The following is an 18,752-nucleotide window of genomic DNA, read 5'->3' as shown; positions in this document are numbered from 1 at the left end:
ACACAATTGTCTGCTTTGCATCTGTACAGCCAACAGTTTCTTGAAAAGAGTTATGCCTTCAGAGTGAGGTGATGAATTACAGGAGCGCTCACCTCTCAACTAATATAACTGTCCTGTAATTTACCATTGCTGCAGTCTGATAATTCTCCTTATAATTGAAAAAAAATACTTGGGGAAAAAATTAAAAATACAAATTTTTCAAGGCGTTATGCATCCTGCTTTTGAAGCAAAGGCCATAACAGCTGAAACAAGTCTGAACAAGAATGTCTGAAGAATTCAGAATTGCAATCTAATGGACAACCTCTTCGTTTCATGTTAAGTTGGTACCATATATCTGTGTATATAGGACTTATAGCACTTTTTCACTCAAGCCTTCAGGAAGAGCAAGTCAGGAAGTATTTTAATAGGACAGATTTAATCAATTTCAATTTTTTTTAAAGAATAACAAATTATATTCTAATGGGCAGAGCTTCTTTTCATGGCTATTATTTTTATATTTTAATAATTTTAACTACTGAGTACATTTGCCATTACTTGTCCTTGAGGGGTTTTTGCCTTCTTATTTTCCACAGTCATCATTCTACATAAAATTAACAGGATAATATTCAAATAAATAAATCTTCCACAACAGTGATTTTTGATCAAAGGTCACTGGCTCTTTTAAATCTTTTAGGCCATTTGCCAACAGATGTCAATCAGTTAAATAATCACTAATGGTTCCCCAGGGAAAACAGGGACTGTGGAAGAAAAGAGTCATCCTAAGCAGCTACTAAAACTCAATGACCAAACTATGTAAGAATATCTATTACTGTCCTTTTGGCTTCAGATTTTGTTTTGTCTCCTTTCCTATCATTAGTCATTTCTTAATATATATTGCACACTTTAAAACATTGACCCTTTGCCAAAACACAGACAGTCCTTTCACATTCTTTGGTATTATTCACAATCTCCCAGGCCTCTGAAAAATATCAGGATGGATCCTAGAAACAAGAGAAGGTCATATAACTATTTTTAAAATGCCAGCCATCCTGTTCATAAATGCTCACAGGACCAGTTACAGTTACTGCTTTCACAGTGTCTCCAAAATAAGTAATGTGTCACAAAGGATTTATGCTTGAGATGCAATCATTCCGTACTGCCCAAATCCTCCTGTGGAACAGAACTATATTTCTTTATTTCTTTCTTTACAGTGTAGTCTCCCTGCCATCCCTTGTACACAATCCTCATATTTGCTGTTCATCTGACATACTGAATAGCATCCTCAGTTTATAAAAGCAGAGTAGAGACCATTGGAGCCAAACCATGCCCATGGCCAAGCACAGGTAGCTAGCAAAACGTGTTCTTTCCAGCATTCAGCATTTTTGAAGTGAAAACTCTATACTGAAAATTACTTCATAGTAGTGCAATACATACAATATTCTGTTGTTAAACAAATATGCAGTATTGTAAAAGATTATTCTTTTTTAAAAAATCTAATGTTTCCCATATACTGTTGGCATAAATAAGCAAACAGAAGAAAAAAACCAATATACTAGGTTCAAAAACACATTCTAAAGGAATTCTAACTTTCTGAATATGCAGAAATTTATTAATAGTTTATTCTTCACTCTTACTTTCTTCTAGTATCTCTTGATTCACAAATGGCAAGTCACACGTTTCTACCTTACAATAATCAAATGGAGGTGGAGGTTTACCTTCATAAACTAAGAAAGAAGTTGAGGATTATACCGAAATTAGTGTAAAGGGCTTTATCAGAATTGTTCCAGGATGGGGATATGGATACTTTTGATGTCTAAATAAGGTGCTAAAGGATACTAATTGTTCTTCTGACATCCTGGTGCCATGCAGTAATAGGAAGATGTAAAACTTTTCTGTGAGTTATATTAATCACAGAAGGCCTCACAATTCTGTCCAACAGACAGCAGAAGTTCAGGACAGTGTGTAAGTGTTGAAGAAGGAGGCAGAGCCTTTACACATTAGACATTAGTCTTTGCATCTCTAGATCATCTAGGCCTCCCTCCCAGCAGGCATAAGAAATCATTCATCTCAGCTGACCCCATTACTGTATTGATTTTGAAGGTTTTCTATCATTAAAAGAGATGTCCAAGTACGAAAACAAGAAACTCTCTCCTCCACTGACATATATCTTTCAGAGTAATTAGAAAAAATCCAAGAAAGTGGATACATTCAGTGAATTAATTCTTCAACTATGAAGAGGAAGTTGTAACATTAAAAATTAAACAGTGATTTCTACTACACATTTAAATGGAGAGGAATAAGCATCTTTAAATAAAACATAACAGGTGCAAAAAGAAAATGAAAGCATCTTTTATTTCTAGGATAAATACCTGAAGAATATTAGTGTTAATAAAATCAATATGGAATGAATAGATCACAATATAAGCACATTGTTGTGAATGAAACAAGGATTTCTGTTTATCCCTATTGTGTTTTTAACTGTAAATATTCAGTGTAATCTTTTTGTCTATTCTCCCTCATTCCACAGAATTTTCCCCATTCAGCCCCACAGCTACAACCATAAACTAGGTTGCATATTTATGTGCCAATTCAAAATGAGTTTTTTGAAACAATCCTCAAAAGAAGCAAGGTTCACTTCTTAATCAGGTCATGATGCAAAAATAATTCCATTCCCCAGCGCAATAAGAAAGGTACACACATATTTGCTTAGGACTGATATTCACTATACTTTCTCTTCCTGTCACCAAACAGAGAGATGGAAAAAAAGTTTTCATAATAATAACAGTAGTCGTGATTGTTCCAGTTTAAAAAGTCATTGCTCATGGAAGTTAATCTTGTACATCAAATAGATATAGACTCTAAATATTATTTCAGGTTCTGCATAACCACACAACAAGCCACAAGTCTCATCAATTAATAATGGGAAACTAACATTCTGTAACAGAGTGAAAACAGCAGCTAGGAGCCATTAATATCAATTGACATAAACTCCTATGGTTTACAAGGAGTATATCCTTTAGAGGCTGTAATTGCTTTGCTCCAAGCTCACAGTACCTGGAGTACAGTATATGTGAGTGTTCTGCTTATAAATTATACAAGAAAAAGAACAACAGGTATATTAATTTATTTTTGAACCTTCTTATTACTATTCAGTGCATTCCAGATCCGATATGACATCCATCAACTAATTACCTTTTGACAAGAAGCCAAAAGGAAAATACTTAGGCAACCAAAACACAAGTAGAATTAAAAACAGAATGGAATTACTGAAAGGGAGATACAAAGAAGAATAGGACTATTTATTTAGTACTACAGAATTAGGACACCAAATCTCACCTGGAAGGGTTATTAAAAATAAATTAAAAATACAAATACTCAAATACTGGGTACCAGATCTCTGCTAAGCCTCAGCACTTAATTACGTGCAATTTCACAAAGTGTTTTTGCCTTGTAAGCTGGAAAAGTCAAAAACAGCAACTGTCTTTTTATTAGGAGATATTCTTTTACACATTTGTTATTATCTAAAATGTATGTTGGATCCCAGGAACCAGTGCCTAGAAGCACAGAAAGCTCAAAATCTCCTGGTTCCTGGGATCCAACAAATATAATTATTCTTTCATGAGCAATGAATCCTAAAAATCCTAAATGAATTCATCCTAAAATGGATGGCCATAATTTAAAAACATATAACCTTATAGTTCTTAAAGAGTAACTGTTTGAGATTTTATTATGTATTTCCAGTCTGTTTCTCAGACTTCCACTGCTTTTTGACAAAAAAGAGAAACTTGAATAATTTTTACCTCGTGAAAATTAATATTTTACTCATACAAGAATAAAACACCATAAAATTCAAAAATAAGTTCTGTGTCAAAGTCTTTACTACCTTATTTTCATAATATGGATCTTTCATCCAAGTACGACAATAAGAACCACCCATAGCTAAGGCAAAAAAATACTAGACATAAATAAGAGAAGTAATCTTCTGCGACACAACAAAATACATATGTAGACTTTAATCTCAACATAATGATTTGAAGGATGTCATACATGTCCCAAAAACCCAGTTAAGTAATTCAATCATAGAATAAATTTGATTTGAAAATAAAATTTCTATTCACAATAGCAGAACTGAACACAGAATATTAATTAACACATAATGCAAAATAATCTGTAGAAAAGCAGAAAACTAGAGGCAGTAACAGCAACTCTCACCTCTCTGATACAAGGCAGCCAGATTGTTACTAGGCAATCTGAGCATGAAAAAAGTAAATACAATAATACTGCCTGAATATACAGATCAGCTCATAATTTTTTATGTAATCTCTTTTTATGCTTTTTTACACATTTTTCCTTTCACCACATTTGTTAGGTTAAAAAAAAAAGATTCCCAAACCTTTCTTTCTTTCTTTTGTCTATTCAGCATCCTTGGAAAAAACCACCAGATGGCAATGCAGTGTTCAAGTATTTCATTTAACATATATATTATAGGGGAAAAAAGTCTATATGCATCAGCATGAGGCTCTCTTTCCTAACCTATTTCCTCTTTGATAAATATTAAATAATTCATAAGCCAAAACTCTGTTCAGCACAAGAAAGTGATCAAATACCGTTCAACACGTAAAGAAGAGACTTTTAGAAATCAAAGTTTCCATGAATGTAAAACCACATGACTAAAAAAAAAAAAAAAAAAATCAACAATTTAGTTCAAACTCTGAAACTGGATAATTTCAGGAAAAATCACTGAAAGGAAAACATTTAGAAATGCATTACCATAAAGTTCTCAAAACACTATCAAGGACTTAACTGAATAAAAAGTAAATCTACACACCTTTCTTCTAGGCACATCACAAATTTATATGTAGTTTGGTTTTATGCTAAGAAACAAGCATTATCTTCTACATTCTGAAGTTTAATTCAATTCCTGTAAAACTCAATTCCTGTAAAACCATGTGCTGAACGAATCAAAATATGTAGGCTTTAAGTATTTATTCTTCCTTTGCATCAAGCAGATTGCTGTGATCAGACAGGAACTGTTTCATGAAGGAAGAGGTTGCAAGATATTTAAAGGAGCTGAGAAGTGGTGCAAGATTCAGCTTCCCATTTAGAAAATCTTATCTGAGATCTATTATTTGACAAAAGAAAGTTCCTCTTTGCAGTTACTGCTGCAGGCTCTGAAGCATCTATGGTTCAGTGAGACTCCACTGAATACCTGAATACCCAATTAATGAACATGAGGTCCACTGAGAAGTTAATGGTTGGAACAGGGAAGCTTACAGCAAAGAATCCTTTATTCCTTGAGAAGACATCTAAAACCTGCAGGTGTTGTATGGTCAACTCTAATTGACAGGAAAAGTTAAGGTGTGCTTATAAGTCTTTTGCATATATGGATTAGGAGGAAGTTTCTTGCATCATCTGTATTTAGTAATGGAATTTTAACTACAACTGCTCACCCATCCACACTCATGTAATAAGTAGAGTCATCACATGCTCTCAATGTAAAAGAAATTCAACATATATTTAAAAGTAACTTGAAACTGTTCAGAACTTATTTAAAATATTAACTGGAGGGGAAAAAAGTATCTTCTGTCAGAGACAATCATACAAGATAAAGTGACAGTTGAAAAGCTGTGAGCAAACTAATTTAACGTATGTTTTCTGGCTAATGCTATAAATATTCAATTAACACTGTTCCCTTCCTTCCCTATATTATTGTATTTATTTGATTCAAAGTAGACAGTGGTAGAAGGATTCAAAGACTACCTTTAGGTAATTTAAGTACTTTGTATAAGGACCACTCTCATGACCAGTGATCAAATCCAATGAAGTTATGATTTCTCCTATTTTAAAGGTTTTTAACCTTATTTTCAAATAAACAAAACCAAGATTACCACATTGGTCTAATTGTTTTCACATATAGCTAATTATTTGATATAACTTCAGTCCTGAAAGTCAATAGATGGTCAGAATTGCTATGGATTTTTAGAAAATTATTTTCTGAAGGTAGGTTTTCATGTTCTTGGAAATCAGATAACTTGTTGAAAATGTATCTCAACCAAAGTCATTCTTTTATTAAGCATTATGTTTTCAGCAGACCTGATAAATAAACATAGAAAAGAGGTGAAGTACTTTGACAGTATTGAAAAGACATATTTTCAAGGACGGAGCTCTTTTTAATATTAAATGCTGAATATATAAAATAAACATAAAAAACATAATGTATATATTTAACAAATATATTAAAATATAATATATATTAAATATAGAAAATTAATAAAGAAAGAACACAAGATCTGTGGTTTTAGGTTTGGTCATCAGAAAGAGGATCAACAAAAGTGAATTAGGAGGAATAAATCCCAATTAGAACAACTATTTAGCACATTAATGTAAAATTCTTTAAATTTATTACATTCCTGTAATTTATAACAGAGAAGGAAGAAAAGTATTACATTTCAAAAAGGCGGAGACTACAACTCCATATTTATAACAACTTTTCAGTATAAAAATACTACTTTTTCCTTTTTTCTTTGCTTTCATGGTGACATTTCAAAGACAAAATGCACTCACAAGGGAACTCACATGCCCTCACCACACCCTGCCTCTGGCTAACATGTTCACATAAAACTTAAGTTATACTTCCCAAGTTGATTTTTTTCCCTATTTCCAATTATGAGGTGCACTAACATTAGGAAACCATTTATATTTTCACAGTACACGTGAGTCAATCTTAGTTTGTTAAAACTTCTGTTAAATAAGGTTTTCTTTGTAGAAATACCTCAAGATTGTAAAAATAGCCCTCCTAAGCAGCCAAGAGAGGTAAAAAAAACCAAACCAAATCAAACCAAACAACAACAACAGCAAACCAAGAACCATCACACACTACTACATTCCACCTAGCACTGGAGAAGTTCTTCAAATCTAAAATGATAAAGCATCATAGCCAAAGGCAGAAGGATCTGAGATTTCAGTAAATCTGATGTTTTTTCTTTGCACACAAAGTATGACAAACTGTACCCTTGGTGAAACTTTGCACAGGAGGAGCATGCAAAAACATCAAGACCCCACATTATAGTCAGGTATGGTCCAAAGATTTCCATTATAGTCTTTCCTTTTTATTACAGCAAACAAAATGAAAACATAAGTTATCATTGACACTTTCAAGTAAGAGGTGATACCTGGAATTTTTTTAGCTCCTTAAAAATGGATGTCTTTGTAAAATTTACTTTAAGATGATCAATAAGGTTTTTACTAAATTTGCATTAAGGGTCCTTGACTTAAAGCTTAAAAGCATTAAATCTTATTCAAACAGGACAATCTCAGTCAGACACATTCAAAGGATATCCATTATCTATCTAGGCTACAGCATCCCATAAACACATCAACCTATCACCAGATCCTTTGCCCTGCACAGTTTGTGTATTTCAGTTTTCTTGAGTATAAAAAACCCCAAATATATTTTAATCTCAAGTTTTTGTTAAGGAATACCTTACTTTGTAATAGTACTGCATGTTTGCCTTCCCTACATCAACATTTCCAGCTACTAAAATATTGGAGGCATAATCTGTTTCATTCTGTTGTTACAAATATAATCCATTGAAAATGCAAGGTATAATTTAAAATGTTGCCAAAAATGTATAAAGAGCTGTGTTCTCCCCAAGCACCAGTCTACAGCTACTAACAACCAAAAGACAAAAATAAATCAGAGACAGACTTCTGGAACAGCACAACAAAAGCTACCTAAAACACTCCAATGCCAAAAGGAAACCTGCAACTAACAACAAATCTAATTAACTAATTCAATCAACATGGGAATAAGACTTTCATTAATCCACCAACATGGAATTAAGGCTTTCATTAAGGATTTAGTTTTCTTTAGTGCAATATAGCAAGATATGTTTCAGAAGTAGTATCCTATTTTTTTCATTACCAGTGAAAAGCCAAAGAGAATAAAATTAGAATTTCAGGGTGATGGAGAAAAAAATTAATCCAAAACTACCCAACTGTCTGAATACTGATTATTTTTCTTTGCTGAATTAAGCTCTAATACCATGTATTAGGTACCCCTTTAAAAAACCACATTTTGCTGTTCACTTTTCATGGTTATTAAATTTAAGCTGTTTGATCTATTTGTTGGTGCTTAAAGCTAAATTCTATGATCTTAATTTCCCAAAGTATATATTGAAACAGATAAATCCAGTAACCCAACAACACTGACTGAACATAGTATTTTAAGTAAGTTTAAAAGTTCTGGGAGTAACTTTCCTTTTGCAGGTGAAAAGTTATATTCATTTCACATTACATATCTGATTTTTTTCATCTAGTCCACATAAAAAAATAAAAATATATAGAAGCCCCCTACCCTTCTTGCTGCAGAATTTGACATCCTCTTAGCTGTATTCCAAACCACCAGAACAGCATCCTTGTACATCCTTGCAAACATTAAGCACTTCTTTCCAAGCCACACTGTAACCAGAGAGATAAAGATTTACTTACCTGATCCCCTTTTGGTTACAACCTTCAAGCTCTGAGTCAGAGTAGCATACAAGAGAATCAAGTTGGGAATAGGAGCTTTCATCTTCTGTGCTTCCGTGGCTGCTTCCTGGAGTACCAAAATAACAGAAACAATGGCTGTAGAACGGTGCTGAAACAACCTTGAAGTAAATAATCATAATACTTGACATTGTGGAAAAGCTAAACATACTTTTTGTGAGCAATTAAAAATATTTTATTCTTTCTTTTAAAAAGTATTCAAACTAAAATTACCATAAAACAAACACATACACATGCTACATTTACCCCGGAGCTTAAGTTACATCTTTGTCTACACATTGAAATTTCACTAGGTCCCTGCTAAAACTTTGTAACAAATCTCCTGAAACATCCTTTATTCCTTTTTTATCATACAACCTTTTCCCCCCACCAACATGAAAAAGAAAATAATGCCTATCTTCATTAGCTGTGCTCTCATTTATTAATACCACAAATTGAGCAGAAGATTCACAATAAATTGAACATTTGATTTTAAACACATCTGATCATCTTCTTAGGAACAGAGAAAGGGGGGAAATAAGAGCCCATCAAAGTAACCAGCAGAGACACTTTTAACTTCCTTTAAGTGAGTGAGTTCCCGTGCAAGTTCAAACTAATATATTCACTGCACTAAATCAGAAGTGAATGTTAATTAGAATGGAGATAAGCAGAGCACAGACAGTGTTTTGGCCTTCACCTCCAGCATGTGAGTAAAAGACTTGCATTTCTATTTACTTACTCTGGGTATTAACTGGTATGAGCTTCTGGTGAAAGCAGGGACTAAATATTTTGTTAATTCTTCATATAAGTGAGAGGGTGTCATCTACTCATGACGATTATCATCTTTCTTCAGGATAGGTTGATAGGGCTAATATCTCATATTTCAGAGTGTAGAAAGAGGAAAGGAGGACAAATCTGCCTATTCAAACTAGACAGCAGCCGATTTGTGTTATCTATATTCATTAGAGTATCTTACACAAAAATATTCTCGTCTAATGGGGACGAGAAAGGGCTGGGATCAATGGATCTTTAATATTATAACTAAGACCCAGACTGAACCAATGTGGTTTTGATATTCACCTCTTTTCATCACAGCACTGGACAGTAACTGAAAAAATTCTCAGAAGGCACCACAGAGTACAAGCTTTGATTTCTAAAGAGATCATGAATCTTTTGCACTTTCATTGGTAATCAGGTTTCTGAGTACCCAAGACATTTTTTGAAAGTATCTTAAAACGTCCTCATCTTGGAAGAGAACAGGTTAGAAATAAGAAACAGCAAGGGTATGAAAAAGAACATTATGGTAAGAATTGCTTAAAAAATGATGACTTCATATATAATCCAAATTAAAGCTTTACTTTTCATGGCATTTCAGAACTAAGCACAAATCTACTACATTCATTACTATGAATTTAATAAAGATGAGGAAGTGAGATAATATATTTTGACAATATTTTGTGATATCTTATTTTTATAACAATATTTGTACTCACAGAGAAATACACAAGTGTTTGTTCATCCATGGTTTTAACAAGCTTCAGCATTCTTGCATCACAGTGTAAGACTGTCACTGGCCTACATTCATGTGCTACTTCAGAAAATTTAAGCAACTTAAAAATTAAATATGAAATATGGGATTGCTTGAAGGTAAATTATGTGTAATGCTAGCATTTTTAGTTAAGTTTGAAATTTAACAAAATAGCATGACCACTGGCAGTTATAAATAATACAGATCTTCAGAAATTTAGAAACCAGCAATAAAGGTTAATTTTCCAGGGGCACAGTGAGTAGATACCACCATGTGTTATGCCACATTTTACTGCAGACCTTAGTCAAGCTTTCTGAAATCAAAATCTCATTTCTCAGTCACTCCACTAACTGATGCCGCAGGAAATCCTGAAGCTGATATCTTCAGCCTCCAGGATACTTGCAAGAGTCAGCTCCTTGCTCTGTGTGAGCCTAATAAATACTGCCCAAAGAACCACGGGATCTTACTGTGCAATTACAAACCCTGTAAATAGGTTCTGACTGTGAAAGCATATCCAAACACATCCTTTTTGACCATGCATTGAAAGATAATATTGCTGATCACTGTGAATAAATGTAAATATATACACATATCTGCATATGTATGTGTATGCATGTATTTATTTGTATTTATAGATATTTGTGTAGGGAAGCCATGGAGTAGCTATAAAGATTGATTCTATCAAAGAAAGCCTCAGTAAATACAATAATACCAATAAGAAACTGTTCAGTAAATGAAAATCTTTTGGTCCATGCATATATCACTAATTTAAGTTGTCAAGTCAACAAGGGGAATCATTATTATAGTAGTATAGCAGGAATTGCATTTTAAACATGTCACTCTGGAAGACGTGCATTTATTCTCAAAGATTCAGGTCTAACTTAAAGGCATAAGCTAAACTGGCTGCTGCCTACATGACTTGTGATAAATCCCTAGAAAGTAAAGTCTGCTGCTGTCTTTGGAAATACCAGAAAGAACTTACTGCTAAAGGGAAAAAAGAAGGGAGGGATGACTACCAACAGCAGCCACTGCCTCCTTACAGCAATATAAGCAACAAATCAGATTTTACATAGGCTCTCCCCAGAGTCTTCCAATCCTTCTCCTCTGTTTGCACTCCCTTTTGTGAAGGAGGAGAATATTTCTGGTCTTCTCTACATTTTAAAAATCAAACACTCAACCAAAGAAAATGCAAAGAAGTGAAGATCATTGTATTGGAGCTGGTTGTCTGGGCGGTTGGAAAATCTGGCTCGGGTTATTCATATGAGTGATTCAAAACAGATATTTAACATCTCTTGTCCCTTGTTCTGGGTGATTGCCTCGGAAATTGACTATTCTACAAAATGTCACCCTTGTGAAATTGGTTGTGAAAACAAAAGAAGTAAGTCAGAAGAAAGTGTAAAAGGAACATCCCAAGGGGAATCTCACGATAAGTCAACAAAGTCAACAGAAAATCCTTCACTGGTGCAATGAGTATGCCTGAGGCCGAGACACTGTAATATATCAAGGTAGCTTTTAAACTAGAAAACAAAATAAAATGCACAATTCTGAGAAGTCAAATTCTTAACACTTATTCAAGTGTGATATCTCATGAATTGGAAATAGCCTTCTTTCAGCAATGAATTTTTTAAGGAAGACACTATTTTACTAGTTGCTTAACTGTAATTTATTTCTTCTTTTTAAAATAACATTAAGAAATTCTGATTTTAACAAGTAGAACAAGTCTGGTGTTTCATTAAGCAATAGTTAGATAGACAGCTTACATATACATCTACAAAAATAGTTTTCATAGTTGTTCTTTTTTCTGATTTTCAGTTTCTTCCACTAAAAAGCCAAGACAATGTATGGCAGTTATAAACTTAATTGTTATTTTTTTAAGTTGAATCTATTTTAATATGTTTTATATACCCTTTGGGTATAAGACTGCTACACTCCAACGGTGAATAGTAGACTAAGAAAGTCTGTTAGAACCAGGGATTTTTGGCTGCTTTTTCTTCCTACAATACCAAAGATGAAATGTTTTTTCACCTTTAAGCAATATTCACAACTTCAAATTTTCAGTAGTGGGTTGTTTGTTTGTGTGAACCAAAGCACTGAAAAAATGTTAAATATTTCTGCATAAATACATTGCACACAAATTTTAACTGGGCATACTAATAACTTTTTCAAAAATTCTTTTCTGTAGAAGGTGCCACTGCTTGACACAAAAATACCATAGCATAGCATTTGCATCAGAAAGTATCTAATTTTCCAGCTGAGACAGAAATAGAAATACAGTTGTAGATCAAGACTAACATTCTTTGGGGAAATGCCAAGAATGCTTTTTTTCTTCAATTGTCATAAATACTCACAGAGAGGAAAATGCATACACATAGACACATGCTTCCCAAAACAGTTCAGCAGTCATTAAATTAACTATAGTAAGGCAGTTGCTGATAAGACAGAAAAATAGAAAAGAACATTTTGATTTCCTTATTGTACTTATGTTTATCATGGGCCTTTCTCAATACTTGAATCAAACTTAACTGAAGTAAGAAATTTTCCATCCACTCAAGCCCTTAAAATAATTTTAAGGGGTTGATTCTCAGTTAGCCTATAAATGCTAACTGATGTGTGTTGACTATTTCAAAATCATTTTTCTTCCCATACCGCTGTTCCAAGTTTGAAGAATTTTTTGATATGTTATAAACTGATGCATTATCTTACTCTATTGTGTTACCTTCAAAGAAAAAGAGAAAAGCAAAAGAATATTGTAACATACTCTGAAATCTGCAAGATATTTCATGACTGTTGTGTGTTAATGACACGAAAGTCATGGTAAATTACAAATGAGTAAAAAGATTACAAAGAATAACCATCTGAATACATAAGAAAAAAACCAAAAATGTCTGTCCAGTAATAGGACACTTTGGTATGTCCAGAATACAATCGGAAAAAAAAAAAAAAAAAAAAAAAAAGCTTTACATTCCTAAAATACAAGGAAAAACTAAAACTAGAATCAACGTGATTTCATAAATGTGTCAATTCATTGCCATGAGCTGACCTAGAACACTAAGACAGCCCTAGCAATTCTTAAAAAGGTAGCTAAAAGAAAATATACCCATTTCAAATACAAAAGTCCATAAAATTAGTCCTTTCCAGGGTCCCAGTAAACAAAAAGATTCAGCAATCAAATTATGAAGAACTCATGAGAAATCAATCAAAAGCAACAGGAAGCCAATAAGCTACTGCATTTGCTTTCTAAATCACCCCTGTTCATCCATGCTAAGCAGCATTCCTAAGTTGAAGCAGGTTGTGGTTCACGACAAAAAAAAAAAAAAAAAAGGAAAGGAGATGACTAAACCAGCATTAAGGGTTGAAGGAATGGGCACAGTGTTTTAAACTGAGATAACCAAAAGCCAATATGCCACCAGTCCTGTAGGGCACATTGTAAATAGGAATTCAGTGGAGCCTTTGGAGAGGTTTCCAATCAACTGAATTATGGCTTTTCCTAGACTTTTCCTATTAAACCTGATACTCATTATTGCTTTCCTTTAAAGATACTTTTTACTGACTCCATCATCATACAAGGTATAGTAAACATGGCAATCTATCTGGAGAAATTTAAGACTATTCCATGTATCCATGTATATGAAAATATAATTTACTTTTCCCAAAAGTTTCCATTAAGAAACATGCATCACTTAAACACACAAAAGAATTTTAAATGATTCTACAATGAAAAAGAATCCTGATATGGGCTCAATATTTATTTTCTTAGTCTTATGTAAAGAAGTAATGTCAACAATAATATTTGAATGGAACATAGATTAGCAAACATTCCTATCTTGCATACTGTTTAGATTGCTTAACATGTTTCTAAAATATTTCATTAAGTGGCTTTTTTCTGTACTATGTAATGAATAAGATTTCTGGGTTGTGTTTTTTCTATTATGATACAAATAAATTGTAACAGATTGCAGATACCTGAAATTTATCATGTCATTTGCTTGAGGAACTTCTTTTGAAGAAACAGTTGAATGCCTTGTCCTTCTGAACCACTGACTGAAATAGTCACATAGCTGAAAACTATCCAACATATATTGTGGGGAACTGCAGGGTCTAAGAAGAGGAAGTACAGATGGGGCAAAGACATACACAAGGGAGATAATAGTCTCTTTCCAATGGTCTCATAGGACCTTTTGGGATCCAGGTCAGCAGGGTGTCCCAGATAATTCATCAAGCTGGCTCAGTCAGTCAGAAGTGCTGATGCAAACAGAGCAGGAAAGAAAATCCCTGGATAGTGAGGCAGTGAGTTATTTGCTATCAGGATAAGGTAATAAAGGATGGACACAAGCCTCTGCTCATTTCTAGAAGCCTTTACTTGAGATAAAAAATACATCAGCCTAAGTTTAAAGCAATCTTGTATTGCTGTTAGAAGTAGATGCTCCCCTCTTAAGAGTTCACAACTATGATCATAACGAAATAAGAATCTGAAACTAAGGAAAGGATTTTTTCAACAAAAAATGTAACCAAACTGGACTAACATACTCGATGTTTCCAACGTATCTGGTAGGATACATAAGAAGTGTGTTCTCATAATGCCAATTGAGCATGAAAAATTTGAAACCATAACTTCTTTTTCTGAACAGCAAACAAAAAGCTTTTTAGCAACCTGGCAGCAAACTTACAGGCACTGATCAAAAAGTTTAGTTCAACAACAATCTTTAAACAAAGATAGTTGGAAGATGATTGCTGTGTTACTTAAGTTCTAAAGGGAGATGTAGAAAATGATAAATAAAGCAGTTCTCCATTTTTATAGTCTTAAATATGTAAAGTCAGATAAAGAGGAAAAATTCAAATATCAGCGTGATTTTGAAATGCTGCCCTTCCAAATAAAGAAAAAGGCCTTCCTTTAAAATCTTGTGTGCATTGGTGACCGTCACTCAACTCATGGCACGATTTTGGGATGTGAGATATCTAACACCACTTATCTGCTCTTGTGTTGCTCCTTGACCACTCTGCATCTTTGCTTTTTGAGAGTTAGTAGCCTTGTTCTTGTATCAAGATGAAATTCCACCTCTCCCTAAACTGACAAGGTTTTAATATTGCAAGTAGAATTTTGTTGGATAATTATGTTTGTGTTTTCAGGGAACTAAATGAGTTCCTGAAATATTTACAACTGCAGTAGAATAACAGAAACATAACTTCACAGAATGGTTTGAGTTGGAAGAGACTTAAAGCTGCTGACATGTCCATGTCACTGACGAAGATGCTAAAAAATGCTGCTCCCAGTACCAACCCCCCAGGGAACACCACCCATCCCTGGTCTCCACAGACTTTGAGCCATTGACCAAACTCTTTCAGTGAGACCATGCAGATAATTCTTTATTCACTGACTGGTCCACCCATCAAGTTTATGTCTCTCCACTTTAGAAACAAGGATATCATGGGGAACAGTGACAAATGCTTTGCACAGGTCCAGCTAGAGGACATCAGCTTCTCTTCCCCATTCACCACCACTGCAAACCTGCCACAGAAGACCTTCAAATTTGTTAGGCATGATTTGCCCTTAATAAAGCCATGTTGGCTGTCAGAAATCACCTCCTTATTTTCCATGTGCCTTAGCATAGATTCCAGGTGCATCTGCTCCATGATTTTGCCAGGCACTGAGGTGAGACTGACCACCCTATAGTTTCCCAAGTCTTCTCTATTTCCCTTTTTAAAAACTGAGGCTATATTACCCCTTTTCCAGTCAGTGCTAAGTATATTCACTTTATGAGTTTGTGGAATTCAAGCTCCTTTTCTGCATATGGAAAGTTTCCAAACACTAAACATTTGCAGCAAACCCACAGCTGAACAGCTGGATTCTCTAGTTTCCTATATGAATACTTTTCTTCAATTTTTCTAATTTATGAATAGTAGCAGTTATATAACATCATAATATGCTTGAAAAATAAATTTGTAAGATGTAACTTAAATGAGCTCTAATTTAGAACCTATGTTAGGATAAAAGCATTTTTAAAAAACTCCAGTCTTCTTAAAGCTTTCTGAATAGTTACTTGATAAAATAAGCAAGTTCTTTCTCAGACACTGACAGAAGTTAAGTATTTTGATTAACAATAAACATTACAAGAATGATTTATTTCCAAAAATTCCCTGAATAGTATCTTCCATCTGAGTCACTAATGAGAAAGATATTTTCCCTCAAGATGAAGAAGGACAGAAGGATGTGGAGGATGAAGCTCCACTGTGGATATTCTGACAGAATGTTCATATACAAGATAATAACCCCCCCTTACCATCACTCAAGTTATCAGTTTACATCACACCAACATCAATGGTTTTCCACAGCTGATACTTGAAACACAATTTTGCTAGCACAAGGTAATCTTAGACCCTTACACATGACCTGTTTCTAATTTAATGCTTGCCCTATCCTGCCATTTGAGATGTTAGGGAAGTTGTCTGCAATATACATTACACTTCTTAGTATATGAGGTCCCTCTGCACTTTAGAGTTGTGAAAAGGGAGAAACAAGTGTTTCATTTATCCCCTCTCTCACACAGACTAACTGACAAGCCCTTTACACTTGTTCAAAGCAGATTTTGACAACCTGTTGTCAGATCCTGAAATCAGTACTGTGCCTGAGTGTCCCTGCCCAGCCCACCCTGGGCCTGGGACCCCTTTCAGCTCATCCTGGGGGTGTCAGTCCCTGCCTCTGTGACTCTGCAGGAGTGCTGGGCTCCAGCTCCACCTCTGGCCCCACCTGGATGCTGCCAATACTCCAGGGAGTCCATCTAAGCATGGATTCCTTGCACATGTGCCACCTCCAGCCCTCTCTAGTGTCTTCTGCTCCTGGCCAGAGTCCCTGGCCATGGCTCACCACCGCTGTGCCAGAGGCTGCTGACAGACCCATAACCAACCCCCAGGTTCAGAAACTATGGAGCTGAACCCCATGGGTGAGGGCACAGGCTACACCAGCATCACTCTTGGGGTTGGACAGTCCTTCACCACACCCTCACACCTTGTTCCTCAAAAGGGTCTGAAATCCAAAACAACTATTCACCAATGTCCACCTGATCATTTCCAATGGGAGAAAATTTCTCAGATTTTAATACTATAAATAGCCTGAGAAGAGTTGCTGCTTCCCCTTTAAAATGCATAGATTGCTAACAGTTTTATATTTACAGAAATAATAAAATGCTTTAGAAGTTCACTATTTTAACAATTATCTATGATACAATTCTTTTAAGATGTCAGAAGACTATAAGCAAGATCACATATAAAAACATACAAGTAGCAGCAATTCAGTATCTGTATGAGATTTCACAGGCAAGTTACTGCCTGACAAAGAGTCCACATGATGAATTTGCCATTTGAATATGAACACGGACCTGAAGAGAAATATGCATACAAAGTATAAGGCATCTTTAGCATTTTGAGACAACACCTTGTGCACCATAATTTAAAGCAGAGCAATTTCTACAAAGATTATCATCATTTAATTGGTTTGTAAATAATTCACTCATTGATGATACTCAACTATAGCAGTGGTGGGTATAGCAGAGCAGCTCTTTCTGCTCTGCTCTGCATGCCATCAATGTAAGTCAGCTTTCCTGCAATGTTGACAATCACATCAGAGTTTCCTAAGTCCTGATCTATTATTACAAAGAAGAGTAGAAGTTTAAAAGGAAGAAAGGATTGCAAATGGGTCTAAAACTTCTCCTGTTAAAATTGTAGAGCATTGAGCTGCACTGAATGAGAGAACTTTGAAACTGCCCAGATCCATCATTCCATCTGGGATGGCATTCTTTAGCCCTGCTTCATTTTTAGTTTGATCATGTTGTTTTATTTATCTAGCTTTTGAAAAGCACATCTCAATGCCTTTAATTCCTAGCCAAACTCTGGTTGCTATTTCACTGCCCTAGCACCAGTTACCTAATAATCCCAACACAGGAGAAACTTTGATTGCCTCAGTGGAAAATAGCAGATCTATGACTGTTTCTTAGCCCCAGCTGTAATCTCAGCCTGTACTATGTGGCTGGCCTAAATAATGACTGCATTTAACTTCCTTACATTCACTTACAGTTTTAAGCTGCTGAATTGTACTGTTTATTAATAGCTGCACTTTATGATTTGACACTAAGAGGAAGCTGATGGTTTCAGAAGAGGCAGACCTTCCAGTTTACCAATTCTGTATTGCTAATGAGAACTCATGAAATACATATCTGAATTTAAAGCTGCAACATCCTGATAATTAACAATAGCTGTTCCAAAATTAATATTTCAGACTATAACAGTAGAAAATAGTAAAGATTTACATGTATCCAGGTCACAAGTTAAGTATCACAAGTGTCCACTCAAAAACTAAATGGCAGTGTATTCAGTATGTTGCTAGTAATTTTCATAGCTATGAGATACTTCAAAAATCTTAATTTGAGAATAATGATAAAAAATAAAAAACCTTCTCAAAAACAACTTCTCTGGAAAATAGTAATATTTTCTCCCACTATAACAAGTATTTATGAAATCTTTCAAAGCTGGAATTCCAAATACTCAGGGACTGAGAATCACTTGGTCTCACCTGTGGTAGATCAGGCTTGGGATTCCAATCCCCTAATTCAAAATCTTTTTTCTTAAAATGGATGAAATGCTGAAATGCACATCAGAAACAACAGGAGAAAATACTGCAATCCTGGGACTCCTTTTTTCCTATAAGCATGTTAAAACTATTAAGCCA

At 34.5% G+C, this 18,752-nt stretch overlaps 1 protein-coding gene across 3 annotated transcripts in view; it reads right to left on the bottom strand.

Moving 5' to 3' along the window:
* Positions 1-18,752, bottom strand: part of IL1RAPL1 (interleukin 1 receptor accessory protein like 1) — a 695,023-nt gene that overhangs the window by 601,512 nt on the left and 74,759 nt on the right. For 2 of the 3 annotated variants that reach the window (XM_033052373.1, XM_033052374.1), the window contains exon 2: positions 8,470-8,575. In XM_033052373.1, the coding sequence (XP_032908264.1) occupies positions 8,470-8,551 (82 nt within the window). In that variant the 5' untranslated portion in view covers positions 8,552-8,575. Of the gene's footprint in view, positions 1-8,469; positions 8,576-18,752 lie in introns of those variants that run through there. The other variant, XM_033052375.1, reaches the window with a different exon arrangement.

Source organism: Catharus ustulatus, chromosome 2 (assembly GCF_009819885.2).
Source record: "Catharus ustulatus isolate bCatUst1 chromosome 2, bCatUst1.pri.v2, whole genome shotgun sequence".
Classification (NCBI taxonomy): domain Eukaryota; kingdom Metazoa; phylum Chordata; class Aves; order Passeriformes; family Turdidae; genus Catharus; species Catharus ustulatus.
Note: the sequence above shows the minus strand (reverse complement) of the source record. Positions and strands in the feature narration are given on the sequence as shown.